Source organism: Pagrus major, chromosome 2 (genome assembly GCF_040436345.1).
Source record: "Pagrus major chromosome 2, Pma_NU_1.0".
Taxonomy (NCBI): domain Eukaryota; kingdom Metazoa; phylum Chordata; class Actinopteri; order Spariformes; family Sparidae; genus Pagrus; species Pagrus major.
In genome coordinates, this window is record NC_133216.1 from 16696326 (window position 1) to 16713381 (window position 17056).

General features: G+C 41.9%; 1 protein-coding gene across 1 annotated transcript in view; it reads left to right on the forward strand.

Annotated features, from left to right (window-relative positions):
* The window catches only part of grik4 (glutamate receptor, ionotropic, kainate 4), a 156178-nt gene extending 147778 nt beyond the window's left edge, over positions 1 to 8400 (forward strand). Inside the window, exons 13-19 of the mRNA XM_073487322.1 lie at positions 727 to 836; positions 2379 to 2552; positions 3726 to 3891; positions 4583 to 4808; positions 5839 to 5967; positions 6077 to 6195; positions 8011 to 8400. Of these exons, the coding sequence (XP_073343423.1) occupies positions 727 to 836; positions 2379 to 2552; positions 3726 to 3891; positions 4583 to 4808; positions 5839 to 5967; positions 6077 to 6195; positions 8011 to 8400 (1314 nt within the window). The remainder of the gene's footprint in view (positions 1 to 726; positions 837 to 2378; positions 2553 to 3725; positions 3892 to 4582; positions 4809 to 5838; positions 5968 to 6076; positions 6196 to 8010) is intronic.
* Positions 8401 to 17056: the final 8656 nt, after the last annotated feature.

Genomic DNA, 17056 nt, shown 5'->3' on the forward strand with positions numbered 1-17056 from the left:
TGATGACTGCTGTTGTTAATAATTATGACCTCTAATTGGCCCTATCAAACGTAATTTCATGTGAAAGCATGCTATATACCGATTAACAGGAAGTTGTTAGGACCATTAATTCAGTGATTTTTTTTTTTTCAGCACCAGAATCCCTGAAATAAAACCTCTTATCTGCGATGTTGTATCAATACCCAGCCCTGTGCCACTGTGTTGACAATTCATGGGAGACTGAGTTTGTGCTTTCATACAATGTTGATCTGAATGTTTACATGCAAATGAGATTCATATAATTATAGTGCTATCAGTTTAGGACAGGGAAAGCTATGCTTATCACATCAAAATCCCTTTATTTACTGTCCCAGTCACCTTTTTCATCTTTTCCAAATTACACAGGCGGCTCTAAATTGTTAAATTGTTAAACAGAGACCAAATTGGGCCTGGGGCAAAAGAATCGACACTGAAATTCAGCAACATTTCACGTCAGTTAATCCCGGTACTCACTGTACAGAGGTGACGTAAGAGATTTAGAGGTTCTTTCACATGCTAATTACTTCATCTGCACCTCTACAAGTAAGCATTTAACCTCCCACCACCCGGTTCAACCACAGGCCATGTTGCGTCGGCTTGTTTGATTTGAACACACGATCAAAGTGTTGCAGTCTGCGCAGGCTTTAATGATATTAACCCCTTCGCTGTGTGTGTGTGTGTGTGTGTGTGTGTGTCTGTGTGTTTCAGGGACGTAGACCTGGTTACTTCTCCTTCCTGGATCCCTTCTCCCCTGGAGTCTGGCTCTTCATGCTCCTGGCCTACTTGGCTGTCAGCTGCGTCCTCTTTCTGGTGGCCAGGTAAAGAGCTCACCAGTAAAACACACTCAGAGATCAAGTGAGACACAAATAAAGGGGGGGCAGAGCAGAGAGTAAGAACACAAAAACGTTTGTTTGCGGGAGGAAACAGGTGTCTGTTCCCTCACCTCTCTTGAGTCTCTAGTTCCTCCACACGACGGAGAAAGAGCTGTTCTCCTCCCCGCGGTGGGTCTCCAGCGTCATACTGACACCTGCTGGTCAGGGAGGGAACTGGCATAGAATATCACTGCTTATACAATGGAAATATTATTAAATTATCATATGAAGACACCTTATGTATTTATGTAACACCAACTGAAACCAAGTTATCATTCCCCAGACAGGTAGATGTATTACCTCTCTGAACAGAGTTTATAGGTGCTCTACTGTAATTGTCGCATGAACAACAACAGTAATTGTTTCTGGTCAAAAGTGATCTTTTCCTAATGCAATTCCAGTTGAAGAGACAGGAACTAAATCCCCTTTCTGTGCGGAAATTGCAAAAAAGCAATACTAGGCTTCAGCAGTCTGTATTGGACAAATCAAGTGTGTGTCGCTACTGATGTTACAGTCAGTTTGTGGGATGATATTCCTTCATTGTGATATTATTTCTCCTCCACAGCTCAGGAAACACAAACACAGAATTTCCCACTGAATTTATGAACAGGAGGAATGATTACATACACTAATATTAAAAGTTGCACAAGCTTAACCAGTTTTACTTGGTGATTTTGAGGTAATCGGTTTCCTCGCTTCTTTTAAGTAAAGTCACGTCACAGGTTTTACAGTGTTCTTACTTTATTCCAACGTTGAAATCTGCAATTTTGTTCAAGGTGCCTTTCATTTGGTCGTGTGTCACTGTAACTTCCAGGAAAGAGAAGAAGAGAATGAGGAAGGAAGTAGGCAAAGGTGCCTGAACCTATCATGAATAAACCTTTAATACATTAGCTTGTCTGAGGACATTTCCGCACGAGTCACAAAGGTAGATTTTCAACAGTAATGGTTGTTGCTTAAAGGTGCACTATGTAGTTTCAGGGAAAAAATCGAACTCAGAAAGGTCATATTTACGGTATTAATATGGCAACAACGCAATAGCTACAGTAATTACTCACTGTGTGCTTAAAAAGTGTGACGTTATCCTTTAAATGTACTTTCCTTATAAACCCTAAATACTTTTTCAGCAGATCCGAAGAAAATTCTACAATTTTTTTTAGCACGCAACAGAGTTGTCACATAACTTCAGCTTCATGCAGCACCACTCGAACATACCAATTACATTTCCCTCACCCCCGCTGTTTAAGTAGGCAGCACATGGGGAAAGAAAAGCGGGTTGATTCTCTCTCGGGAGAGCCAAGGTGACTTTGTGCTGCAGTTGATTGTTAGAGCTGTTTTGCACCTCTTCTATCTCTGCCTTTCTTTTTCCACTCCACTCCTCTCGCTCTCTGTCTCCTGAGTTTTGCTCTCGTCAGAATGCTTAATCCAACTCTCATTCCTGCTCTTGCTGGCTGTGTTCCTCCTCTGATTCTACCTCCATTGACTCCCCAGATTGACACCTTATGAGTGGTACAACCCTCACCCCTGTCTGAAAGGTCGCTGTAACCTGCTGATCAACCAGTACTCGCTCGGCAACAGTTTCTGGTTCCCTGTCGGAGGCTTCATGCAGCAAGGATCCACCATTGCTCCCAGAGCTCTCTCCACGCGTTGTGTCAGTGGCGTCTGGTCAGTACAGACATGAGTGCATGTTTCTGCAGCTTTCAAATCCACACATTCAATTTAATTTTGTGCATATTGCTCCATCATGGAATGCATTTCATCTTTGATGTGAAGCTTCATTTCAGATTTTCAGGACATCAGGGTTCGAGATGAGATAGTGATGGCAGTGTGCATGTGCATACATGAGACAGTAGCTGCGTTTGTACGGAGAATGTTTCTTTAATCTGATTGAAATCATTCTGATTAGAGATTCTAACTTAACTGTTTACGAGAAAAAAAGTGATGTAATAAAGATGTGTGTTTAAATGCCCCAGGCATTTAATCAGAATATAACTTTTTTTGACATGCGCAAAGTGGTTCAGTCCACTGTGAAGGATCTCATCTGATGGAAATATAACAGAAGAAGAAGGGTTTTTCCAGCTATATTGAGAATATTAAGTGTATTCATTAATTTGTTAGTCTGTCAATACACTTTTCACGCTCATGCTTATTTAGCTAACGTTAGCTAATGTTGTGACGTTAGCAGTCAAGACTGAACTTTACTGTAAAGCTGCATTCCTCTTGGTTAGGAACAGTAGCCTCAGACGAGTCATCCTCAAACCCCACATCGACACTGTAGGAAGTCATGTTCACCAATCGTCGCTCTCTCCCATCAGATCATCAATAAGTCTGTCTGGGTTAGTAGGCTGCCCTCAAACTTCTCCAGCAGTTCTTGATTTGGTCAGTGGTTCAGTGGATTCTGGCTTCGGTCCCTTCTTCAAACACTTGTTTGAACAACTTCTGTTTGGAGCCTTTCAACCAACTCTTGATCTGATCGAAAACTACATTCAGATCAGGCTGGATCAGATCAGTCTTTTCCAACTGAGTTTGCATTTATTCTGATTATAAGTGGTATATTAGGGTCCGTGCAAACGCAGCTGTTGTCTGTGTATGTCTGCCTTTGCAGCTAAAACTTCACTTCCCTTCATCCAAACCGAGCATTGTCACCTTTACCCATACACACCCACCCATTCATCCATCCACTGAAAATCCTGCCGTGTCTCCTCCTCTCAGGTGCGCAGTTATTTTAATCCTCCACCACTTTTCACCCAGACAATCTATCTTCATACAGCAACCTGCCCATTTACATACTTTTATAGGTGAATACATATGTTCTTGTCCCCTGCTTTCCCTCCACAGGTGGGCCTTCACATTAATCATCATCTCATCCTACACCGCCAACCTGGCTGCCTTCCTAACAGTCCAGAGGATGGAGGTGCCGATAGAGTCGGTAGACGACCTGGCAGATCAGACGGCGATCGAGTACGGCACCATGCACGGAGGATCCACAATGACCTTCTTCCAGGTCAGAGGTTAAACACATCATTACCTGTGATAGATTGTTTGTACTCTTAAATCAAAGCAGCACACATACGCACCGACTCACCTAAGAGCCTGCAGTGATCAATGGGCCATCAGCGATGTTATCGTCCTCATCACCTTCCTGTCCTTCCTGTCTTCCTCCTTTAACCACAGGTTTTATCTGTTTCCTGTCTGTTCCTTGCCACAACCATTCAATATCATTCTCCTTGGGGAGATGGGGCACTGTCCGGGGCCCTGAGAGAGGCACACACTGTCCTCTTTCATCCTCTCAGAGTTGACCTACGAGAGAGAGAGAGAGTGTGAGAAACAGAGTGTGTTACAGGGAGAGAGACAGTGAGGGATGATATGGGAAGAAAAGAGAGACGTTATCCTCGTCTTTCTTTGCACTCTCACATCCAATGGACCTTGAATGAGTCAGAGAAGGCAGGCCGAGTGAAAGAAGAGGACAGGGCGCGATGTTAAGTGAAGATTCTGTTTTAAACTCAGGTGGAAAAAGATGTGCCAAAGAAAAACATTCACATTTAACTGCAGGACAAATCAGAGCGTTTGAATAAACCCATCAGTCAAGGAAATGAAAAATAAATGAAAACCAACCTTCACTGCTCCGAAACAGAAAAAAATATGTATCTGAGACTGATAGACTTTCTTTTCTCCCACATCTGACTTTTCTGCAGAACTCTCGCTACCAGACCTACCAGCGCATGTGGAACTTCATGCACTCGAAGCAGCCCAGCGTGTTCGTGAAGAGCACGGAGGAGGGCATCGCCCGTGTCCTCAACTCCAACTATGCCTACTTGCTGGAGAGCACCATGAACGAGTACTACCGCCAGAGGAACTGCAACCTCACTCAGATCGGAGGACTGCTGGACACCAAGGGCTACGGCATCGGCATGCCACTGGGTGAGTTGGGTGGAGATGATGGGGACAGAAGGATTAAAAGTAAGAAGAGTGGGAGACCTGATGGATATCAGCAGCTCAGACAGAAGAAGTTTATTGGAGAAGTAGAGGGGAGAGGAAGTTCAGCGTAGAATGAAGAAAAGCTCGTGTTTTTTCTGGAATATACTGTATAATTCACATCGAAGCTATGAAGAAGAGAACAGAGAGAGCAGGGGCATTAGTTGGAGGATACACCGTAAACGTCACAATGGAGAGCGTAATTGAAAGAAAAGCCCCGGAAAAGCCGAACCATTAGCTGCTATCATGGGGGAAAATGATGCAAACAGTGAGAAACTAAAAGAGACTTCGTGCCAGACTTTAATAGAGCGGCTGTTTCCACGCTGTGATGGGAGAAGTGAGAGAAAGACGAGAGAAAGGGAATTTGAAATATTGTTCCCGTTGAACATGGAACTGTTTCTGCTCGACTCCGCGGCTGCTCTGAAAGAAATAAACACAGGCTTCACACACACTTTGATCTCAGGCTGGAGTCAAACTGCAGGCGTTTACCTTAAAGTAAACAAGATTAATTTCTCTGCCTTTGATCTATAAAGGGGAGATAAACTCAGTCTTTACTGGATGATGTTTCATACTGTGTCATGACCTACAGAACACTGAGAGCCCTTTAATCTTATATTTGAAATCTTGATTTTTTTTTTTGTTGAAACAAAAGTTTCCTAAGGGAGTGACATCATTTCAAATTCACCACAGCGAATCGGAGGGGGACGTCGTGATGATGTCATTTGTTGGCACTGGAGAGAAGCAGATGTTGAAGGAAATTGTTAATTAAACATAATCTACTTTAAATCCTGGATACATTTATTTTATTCAATGCAACCATATAATTTACATAATCAGGATGACTTCATGCTAATCAAAGGAAGCGCTGTTGTATTAGACTATTTTGCTCTAGTTAAGTAGAGCCCTTTCATGCAGTGGACATTAGCGAGGAGATTTTGCGTGCAGTTGTGAGCGTTTTACCTCTCTTCCCCCGCAGGCTCGGTGTACCGTGATGAGTTTGACCTGGCCATCCTCAAAATGCAGGAGGACAATCGCTTAGAGATCCTTAAGAGGAAATGGTGGGATGGTGGCAAGTGTCCAAAGGAGGAGGACCACCGTGCCAAAGGTTTGTCTTTGCTTAATCCTCGTCAGCTTCTTCTTCGGCTTTGCCTTCTTTTTCTGTCGCTCTTCCCGTCACCTCTCTCACCTCTCCCGACACGCCCTGCTGTCTGCAGGTCTTGGCATGGAGAACATCGGCGGGATATTCGTAGTGCTGGTGTGTGGCCTGCTGGTGGCTATCTTCATGGCGGTGCTGGAGTTTGTCTGGATGTTAAGGCAGGCGCCAGGAAATGAGGTGAGAGAGGGCTATCTAACCTGCATCTGCTTTGTCTCCCTCTCCCCTCCCTGGTACCCTCCCCCTCGTGGAGCTTCTAGGCTTTGACAGGAAGTGTAGCAGGAATCTTCTTCCTCTTCTTCCTCTTCTGGTCTCCCTCCCTCTGTCCGGCTTATGAGACATAACCAGCACAAAACCAAAGATATACCTCACTTATACCTCACTCAGAGTACATGCATATATGGATTATTTTCTATTTATAGCTGTAGTAGATTCATTCATATATATATTACATAGATTTTTAGATATAATATAGCATATTGAATGTAGCTGGATCGTATTGATGGAGATATGTGCTAACAGGGTGCTGCCGATGAGATTTTACTCATGATTGTTTTATCTTAGCTTTAATCCAATTATCTTTTTACTTGAAAGATGTCTGGCATTGTGTGCACATCTAGAGACCAGAAGCCATTCATCCCTGCAGTGGTGAATGATGGACGGTGACGGACTAGTTTTGGCTGTCAACCAGAACTTTAAAGGTGCACTATGTAGGTTTGAGGGAGAAGTTTGAGGAAAAGAAAAGAAAAGAAAAGAAAAGAAAAGAAAAGAAAAGAAAATTCACTTACTGATTTTTGCAACTGAATAAACTGAATAAACAAACTACTTACTTTGTTTGTGTTAGCAGGTCCCTTCTAAGCAGCTACCTTTCTAGCGTCGAACAGTGTTCTGGGACCTTATTCCTAACGATGGCGGCTCTTTATATCAAATAACTGCTGCATTATTTGCATCATTACCTAAATTAATATTGTAAATATTATTTTCCTGAGTTTTTTTCCCTAAAGCTACATAGTGCGCCTTTAATAACGGACCATCGATACAATTAATTTCTTCTCTACACAGAGAAAAAGGCAACTCTAAGCATTTTTTATTGTCAGAAGTTTAAAGTGGTTTACACAGATAGTGTGTGTGATTATTATAATCCTAAAAACTGTATAAATGATTATTCAGAATAATATATACAATCCAATAAATTTCGATGTAGCTTCATCTGGACTAGACTAGACACAACATGTGTCCGTTTTCATCAGGACAAATTTATCAGAAAATGATCATTCCTTTTAGTGAGAGGACGACATTAAAAAAAAGAAACAGTCCAGCAAAACATCAGAGAAAGACGTGCATGCAGTGTTATAATTATTTCCGATGTGATCCCTTTAGAGAAAAATTATCTGATAATTGTCTTTTCGAATGGACTCCACACTGTGATTTTAATTCAATAAACGTTCAGAATGTGAAAGTCAAAAACCAACTCATGTGATTTCTTCTGTTTGAGCAGCACAGATCGATGTCTCACTCTAACTTGTGAACCCTCTGTGTTTGTTTGTGTGCGTATGCGTGTGTGTGTGTGTGTTTGGGTTTATACCTGTATGTGTCTGTATAGTTGTCACCGTGCTCGTGTGCAGCATGTGTGGATTGATGATTAGATTCTCCTGCTTTGCTCTTGAGCTGCAGTTTCATGTCTGTCATTGTTTGAGTTTACATCCTGTAGATATCCAATGCAGCACTCGATCATCAGTCCAGGAGATAAAATGTGTGCGTTCTGTGTCTGTATGTGTCTGACAAGCAAAACATCTACTATATGTGTTGTTATTTCTACTGTTGTTCCCACTTTATAAAGATAACCATGAGATGTATGTGTTATGTGTCTGTGACGTCCTTCAGTCTGTCCTGATCAAGTCAGTCAGTCAGTGAGTTGTCTGGCCTCTCTCCCTCTCTCTCCCTCTCTTATCCCCCTCTCCCTCTATCTTTCTCTCCCTGTGTGTGTGCTTGCAGCAGTCAGTGTGTGAGGAGATGCTGCGGGAGCTCCAGGGGATCGTCCTGTGTCGCGACAGCCTGCAGGTGAGGCGCCGGCGGGCGGCTTCATTGATGCGTCCGCGGCCCTTACCCCTGGAGGAGCGTCGGGCGCGAGCTGCCGCCGTCAGCCTCAGCAATGGCAAGCTGTGCGGGGGCACCGGACTGCCTGAACCCCTCTCCCACAGACTGGCACAGGAGGCTGCCCTGGTTGCTAGGGGTTGCAGCCACATCCGCATTTGCCCTGAGTGCCGGCGCTTCCAGGGACTGAGGATGCGTCCGGCGGGGGCCACCGGGGCCCTCCCTTCTCCCACGCACAGTGAGGAGAGCATAGAGTGGGACAAGACCACAAATAGTAGTGAACCTGAATAACGCCCGGCGATTCTCTCCCAAAAGCCACCTCTCTACTTTCCAGGGAACAAAGATCATGTGGTGTTTTGATTCAGCCATTCGGAGCTTGATCTTAAAGGGCAGGACAAGGCTGCAAACTTTGTTTTGCCCTCGAGGCAACAGCAGGTAGTCAGTTTTGGATTCTCCTTGGGTGAATTTTTTCCTTCGTCATAGGAGAAACTGATGAGTCTGTCTCGTTGCAGTCTGTCCCTGTTGGCCCTTTGTACCGTGTAAAACAGGACAGACAAAAACAGCTACGGGGCATTTGTACTATGCAGTATTTTCAGTCATTTATCATTGTGCTGTTTCTTTTTTTCTCCTTTTTAAATTATTTCTGTCCTCTGTTTGATTATCAGTACTGAATATTGTTATTCTATCGTTCTTTAAAAAAGAGAAACTTTCAACAAGTTCCGTTTTTTATCTGACAATTTACTGTATGAACGTATATTGCCTCTGAAGAGCTGCAAAGATGAACAGACTAATGCAAGGTCATCCTTCAAATCCTTTTATTTTGAAAGTGCCAAAAACCATAAGTATTATCTTGTGGCTGAAGAAAGCACCACAGCCTTGAGAAGACAACAAACTCAACTGAACCTAGAGAACAAACAAACAGAGACATACACACACACGGACTTCTTTTATAGTAGTGATATTCTATTAAAAAATGTTTTAACTGTTGGTATCTCTGAAAGACAGCGATGCATGTCCAGAGGTGTTGGCAGGTGCTCATCGGATGATCATCTGCTGAAGTGGTGGCTGAAAGAATGATTTCCTGTTTTGAATACCTGCTTAAAAACACAAACACAAAGACATCCATCGACGTCCTTCTTCCTCTGTGTTACTTTCTCCTCCATCTGTCTACATCTTTGACACCATGACGCATTCACTGTCCCATCACCTGTCCTCTTTATGATCTCTCACTTAAAAATGTACACACAGTCTCCTTTTTCTCTCCTTCTCACGTGTTTTTAATAATGTTTCATGAGGACAAGCCAGTGAAACCAAACGAAACCCAGCATTTATCAGAGCCAACCAAAAGCAAAGTAAAAAGGTTTTTGTATCAGCAGTTGTGCTTGAATTCTTGTTAATGTCAAGGCAGTTAAACTTTTATTGAATGTGAAGTTTTACACACTGCTGGCGAGGAGTATTTCAGTTCAGATCAGCCCATATTCACGCTGACATTTTCATACTTTTGTTTAGCAAGAAGCTAAACTAAACTTAGAATATATTAATGAGGTCTTTAAAGGGACACATATTTAGTTTTGGAGAAGAAATCCCAACCCAGGATTTTAATATGAGGTAATAATGCAAACTCAAAAATATTTATTTTTTCCATAACTGAACAAACAAGCTGTTATCAGAGGAAAATAAGGTCCACAGCACACTGTTTGAAACTAAAAAAAAGGTGGCACATATAAACAGAGCAAAACAGTATGAGGTGTGTTGTCCTTTAAGGTCAGTTTGTTTGTTCTGGGATTAAAAAAAACAGTCAATGAAGATCTGGATGTGTGAAGAGATGGATGGATTTTTAATGCAAACTGTTAAAGAACGAAACAGAAAGATGATTCGGTCAACTGTTTTTGAAGGCTGTTAAATCAAACCGACTTTTTTGAAGCATCTTTATTTGCATTATAGCAACCGTACCTCCAGAAGTGAAACAACAAAAACAAACCACCAGCAACAGGATTCTTGGCTTACTTTCTGCCAAGAGTGTGACATGTAACTTAATATTTCCCCAATGAACCGACCGGTTTGAAGGTGTTACTGTATGATAGCCTGACTGTTGCACAGTGGGAATCAGCGGTCATCCACCTGTCTACACTGCTCTGTGCTTATCTCTGATGTGTCCATCATTTTGAATCTGCCCATCAGGGTCTGTCAATCACCGTCCCTCAAAACTAGGCCACCAACTCGACACAGCTTGAAGGTACCGCTGCAGTATCTCTCTTGTACGGTTATTAAACCGAGCTCACTTTCTGTCTTACCTGCAGGTTGTCATGGTGAGAAACTGTCTGTATATGGTAGCAGGCAGGGAAAGGAGTGAATGTAAAACTTGGTGTCCGATCTCTTGATTATTCATTATGTTTTGGGGGTTTTTTTTGTTCATTCGTTTGTTTTTCAGTCAATAGGGCACATTTCACTCTTTACATGTCACAAAATCTCAATGTATCTCACACACAAATCAAAACACATAAAGAAGCCAATGTAAATCTTGCAAAGTTCACGAAATGAAGAAGAAACTAGTCGGTGTTAGACAAAAATAACACATAGAATTGAGATGGCACTTAACAAAGAGTACAACTCCTTGAGAGAAAGAACATTAAAATCTGGCAGACAATTCAGCATCAAGAAGTGAATAGTTTCCAAATCTGAGAGTGAAAGGGCCTTTAAGCCTTCAAAAATTAAAGGGACAGCTCATGTATTTCATCTTCCCTGTCGTGATATTTATCCATCTAGATTTATTTGGTGTGTGTTACCGAGGTTTGGAGTGTCGGCTGGAGAGACGTCTGCCTTCTTTCGAATATAATACAAACTAGATGGCCCTCGGCTTGTAGTGCCAATTTGAAAGACTCAACCGCAATTCTCAGAAAATCATGACCCGGTTACTCAAGATAATCCACAGACCTTATTGTGAGCAGTTTTATGTAGGAACTATTCATCGTTCTACCCTGCAGAAGGAATCATGCGCCTGCTTATAGATGAGAGGCTCGTGTTTGTGACAGCACTGTGTTACACACTGTGTTTGTGTGCCTGATGCGAGTTCTCGTAGGCTCGCACTGGGTGTCTCGTCACTTGTAACTTCAGAGACAGAGATTATTTTTTATTTAGGTGATCTAACCAAGTAGTTTTATTGCCTAAACATAACCAAACTGTAACTGAAAGCTGAAAATATTCTTTTAAATTAAATAAAAATCCATAAAATAAAACTGGTTACACATGGGATGCAAACTCGAGTCATGTGCAAGATCCATTCATCTTGGACAACTTACAATGAGAAATGTAGTAGTGTATTTTTATACTGTATAACCAAAGGCCTAACTTTCCAAAAGGCTTTCTGGCAGAAAACTTCACAACCACCCAAACAGGGTTGAGACGGTCACAGAGCTCATGCACTGCCACATCCTGCAAAACCACGCCCATCTGAGTGAAAGACCAAGTTTTTAAAGAGACCCTGTTTATGACAGCGCACAGCGTAAACAGTAATGGCATCGTCCTCGGCTGAACTGTAATGGTAGCTAGCTTAGTTAATGTAGCTTAGTATGCTAGCCTCTCAACCATGGGTAGATCCACGCTTCTTTGTGCGGTGCAAGAAAATAGATCCTACTTGAAACTGCTCACAACAAGGTCTGTCGTTCATGATTTCTGGAGTTTTTCAAATGTATTTTTTGGCCGCTTTGAGCACTACAAGCTGAGTGCCATCTTCTTCCATTGTGTTCAAGAGAAGGCGGACATCTACAGCCAATATCTCCAAAACACTGTGACTCAGACTGAAATTATCTAGACAGATAAATAGCACTACAGGTAAGATGAAAAATATATTTTTCATTTTGGGGTGAACTGTCCCTTTAACCCTCAGTTTTACCTCTAGACTTACCATTTGTCTAACGGTAAAAACTGTGATAATTGATGGAGGAATAACTCAAATACTGGAAGGAGCAGTTTCCTCTCCAAGACAGTAAAACACATTAGAGATCATTCACTGTGTTTCCCTGTTACTGTCATCTCATCTCACACACGTCACACTGTTATTGTTGAACCCTCCCTGTCATTTGTTTTATAATTTCATCTGCACAGTTACATCTCCCACGTATGAGTTCACCCAGACTGCCTCTATATTTTTTGAAGCACCTGTTATTGCATGACTGCCCATGATTGGTTTGCTGTTTCAGAGGCTGATGAACATGTGATGCTGTGGTGGATTGAGCACTGACAGACCTGGAGTGGACTGCAGTATTAGCACAACTGTACTAATACAGAGTTTTCAGTGAACGGACGGCTCTGAACATTTGGCTGACTCGAATCACAAATAACGAGTAGAGTTTCTATTTGAGGGTTTTTTTAATGTCAGTTCAGTCGGTCGCTGCAAAAGTGTGTTTGAGGACTTCAGATGGCATTTCGACTCAGGTCTGCAGTGAGTCTGAACTCCCACAAGAACAAGCTGGTGTTTGAAACAGCATGCAATCTGTTTGATTCTGCACCCCGCAGAAATGTATGGGAGTCACAAAAGGCTTTATGTTATCATGTGCCGAGGCGTCAGTAGTGCCACTGCTCCTAATCCTCAAATAATGAAGTATTGTTGTGCTACAGATGGTGTGTAAATACAGTATGATCAACAGGGTTCCCCAGTAATGGTCCAAAGTGTTGCAACAGTAACTTGAAGTTGATTGTGTTTATAGATCAGAGAGAAACAGACCTACAAGTGTATAATGTTTGTATATGGACACATTATGCCATTTAGAAACACATATGGACACAGATTGTGAGCATCATGGTGAAAAAAAACAACTCCAGTCAGTTTCTATATTTCTTTATATAATAACTTGTTAAAGGCAACATTGCCGAGCAAAAAAACAAAGAAAAAAAACACCCACATTTCATTACCAGTTTTATAAAAGAAGTTTCTATCCATTTGCTGAATGTCACTAAGAAACCCACAAGAGCAAGAAGGCTCTCGCTGCACCCGATGCAAACTTCTTAAACACTCAAAACATTTACAGGGGTGCTAAATCAAGCGTAGTTGGAATGAGATTGCCAATTACCTTGGAGGCACGAGGAGCAGTAGAGTAAGAATTAAAACAAATCCCACTGAAACACTGGGCGACCTTCGCTGGGAGACCACTGAGAGAGATGGCAGGGTTTGGCTGCTATATTTTATATGCTTTATTTTCCTATGTTGACATTTTTATTCCATTATAAATACATTTCTTAAAACAAACCTCCGGTCCCGCGGGGTTCTGCTTTTGTCTCTTCTTTATTCTGATGTATTTGACCTTCTGAGCAGTTCAGATCTGTCAGGCTGAATAGCGTCTGAGTGCACTTTGTTTTCCAAGTTTTTATTGTTCAACTAGGGGGAAATTTTCAGGCAGTGTGCACCTGTTTTGTTGTGACATATGTGCACGCAGAGAGGAGGATGTATGGGTTTCTAGCTGAGTAAACATTAGGATTGTTGAGTGAACCAGAAGGAGCTGATGCATCTACCTCCCGCCTCTCTCCCGTAACTGAATTAACGTCTGCACACTTGTGAATCAGTCGAACAGCTGAGAATTGGCGCGGGTGGGAAGTCTTAACGGAGGCTAATGAGTTTAACAACTCACTCATGTGCTATACTCGCATTCACTCACCCCTAGTCCATCTATCACTGTGATTTTCAGTAGATATTTCTTCTCTCCTCAGGGTAGCGAGTGAACGCCACACAAACAACACCCTGGATCTGATTTACGGTTTAATTCAGACTGCCTCTCTGTCCTCTCCGAGTGCCTGTCTCTCCATCGTTCCACTGCAGTGTCAGAGATGACATGTTTTGTCACCAACCTGCATGTCACAGTGCACATCCGCAGCACACACACCCACATAACTCTCACGGGATTGGCACACGCGCTCATACACTCAATGCCACCTGTATGTCACTGCTGTGTCAAATTTATTTCATAGTGCTCATGCCTCTCCTTCTGCCTCTGGTGCTCCAGGTCCATAAATTCAGTGCATCCTTTACCCACCACTGCCTAGCTGCTGTTGGATTTATGGAGCCCATGATGAGCAATGAGTGCCTGCAGAGGTGTGTGAATATTTGCTTCACTCCTCATGCTTACCTAGTTGTAGGACACAGCAATACCGATTTCCCTGCTCACATCCCATATACTTGAACAAACACTTCCACTTCTGTGTAAATAAAAAAAAAAATTTCCAGCATTTTGCTCACATGAAATCCTCTTTTTTGCCTCACAAGCTATGTGTCTGAATCTAGGAAGCCAAACCATTAAAGGAGACATATCATGCTCATTTTCAGGTTCATAATTTTATTTTGGGTTACTGCTAGAATAGGTTTACATGCTTTTATTCTCGCATCAGTTTTCTCATACTGTCCAGTGCTGCAGCAATGTATTCCCCCTCTGTCTGAAACGCTGTTTTAGCTCCTGTCTCTTTAAGGCCCACCCCCTCCTGAGTCAACGCTGCTAACAACAGCAGAGCAGCTGTGCTAAAATTAAGTTTTAAATGCCAAACTAACTGCTAAATCATGCAAATTCTTTGACATTGTGATGCAGTGTGATGTCATAAAGTCACGGAAATAAAGGTGAGACTACTGACGAGGCGTTTCAGGATCAGTGTTTTTTGTGGGAGAGAGGAGCTTCTGCTGGTGCGGACCTTTTTAACCTTCAAGAACTTCTAAATGCACAAGAACCTACAAAACATTGAAGGAAAGGGGAAAAACCCTCCTGTGTCTTTAGTCATAAATTATGTAAATGTGTGACATGGTATGATGTCAGTAAGTCACATAATTGAAGGTGGGACTACTGATGAGGCTTTTCAGGCACTTCAGGAGCAGTGTTTTCTGTGGAAGAGAGAAACTGTCAAGACCTGTGACATGCACAAGAACCTACAGTATATAACACACTGAAGGAAAGGGGGAAAAAATGAAAAAGCATTACAGGTCTCCTTTAAGTTCCTATTTTTCTAGCCTCACATGCTCTGTGTCGGGTTTTAGGAAGCCAAACTCTTTAAACTGGGATGTCTAGAGATGATGTTCAGAATATTTTGGGTATATAACTGCTTTTCTAACAGCAATTGTTAAATCGATTAATTCCAGTTCTACTACCATCATTGCACCACTTTCCCAAACAATTGCTTTCTCTTCCCTGACAGCAGCTTTCCCAAGGCTAAGAGTGTGCAATGTATACCTCCACCCCCTAACAGCCACTAATGAGCACTGGATCTGAGAATACCAATTAAAACACGTACCAGACTATCAGTGAAAACTACCTGATTCGAAGTGAGACTGTTGCACATTTTTAAGTGAGAGCTTTCCCATTGATTTGCTGGCAATTAATTGCATAAAAAGGCTTGTTGTTGTCGTTGTTGTTGTGTGCTCAGAGAAAAGGTATTCAGAGTGCAAAGAATTCTCTCCAAGGTGAGATGCTGTCAAGGCAGCCTTTTGTTCGCTGACAGTTGTTGTTGAACATATTGACCAAAACATCTTGGCATTGTTTGTCTTTCAGAGAAATAAAATGGAGCTTCATTTACTTTGTGTTTCGTTCCCTCACTATTCATTCCTGCCATGATCGATGGCCCACAGATGGGGAAACATTGATTAGCTAGTTGAGTGTGCGCGTGGGCGGGTGGGTGGGCTTAAACTGAGTGTGTGTGCATGTGTGGCTGCATTTGTGAGCTCTGTCTCATGCCTCCATGGGAAATCACAGTGTGGGCATCTTGATTCATCAGCTGTGGGCTGTCTCGTTGCATCATTACCAGTAAGTTGAGCAACAGACAGCTGAGTCAAATTCCAGTGGAAGCGCAGCGGCCAGCACTCATTGCTTTATCAGGAAAAATGATGCTTTTATTTTGGAAATATAAATCAGTCACTGGGTAATGCATAACAGACCCACATGTTCTTCAGATGAAGATAAAACAGTTACAAAACTCAGTTGTCTTGAATGTCGGTAAAAGTCGTTGTTGAACTTGGATTGAAGGTACACATCAGTCACTTTCCATAATGACTGCACTTTTTCAGAGAGCGTCATTTATCTTTGAGCGAATGCATCAATGACAACAGCCAAACATTAGCAAGGTTCAAATTAGATACACTTCATTAATCATGTGCACCTTGAACAAAACAATGATTTATTTATTTTACTGCCTGCCAGTTGTGCAATTATGGTAAACCTGTAGAAGAAAGGCGTATATACGCTCTGGGTATATACTCCCAGCAATGAGTACTCATTTGTGTCAAGAACCATTTCATGCTACTTTATACTTCGACTGTATGTCAGAGGGAAACCTTGTGATTTTAACTCCATTAAATATATTTGAAAACTGTAGTTATTAGTCACTTTCAGCCTCATATATTGCATAAACACATATGACAAGCATATAAATTGCAGAGTAAAAGCTTAAAGGGACAATTCACCCAAAAATGTTAAACCTTTATGTAAACAGCTCTCTTTTGCAATGACGCCCTGGTAACAACACATATAAAAACAATAAATATTAATATTACGGTACATTTAAAACAATAAAAGCGAATTTAGCAATTTATATAAAGCAATGGAGGTGACATCATTTAATTAAAAACACCTACCCTTGTTTGTCACTGTCTGTTAAAAGAGAAATAAAGTGATTCAAATGGATTTAAAACATACATTCACATGACTCAATATCTTATATGAGATTTAATTGATTAAAAGGGATAAGCTTGTCTAGTTTAAAATCAGAAATACAATATTTTCCTCTTACCTGTAGCACTATTTATTCATCTAGATTGTTTTTACTCGTGGACAAGAGGCTCATGCCCTTTACTGCACAGTATGTAAACATTAATGGCATCCTCCTCAGCTGAGCTGTGACGTTAAATAGCTTGGTTAGCTTACTTAGCTAGCCTCTGGTCCTGGTAGATGCACGCTTTCCTCTGTGCAGTGATATGTAA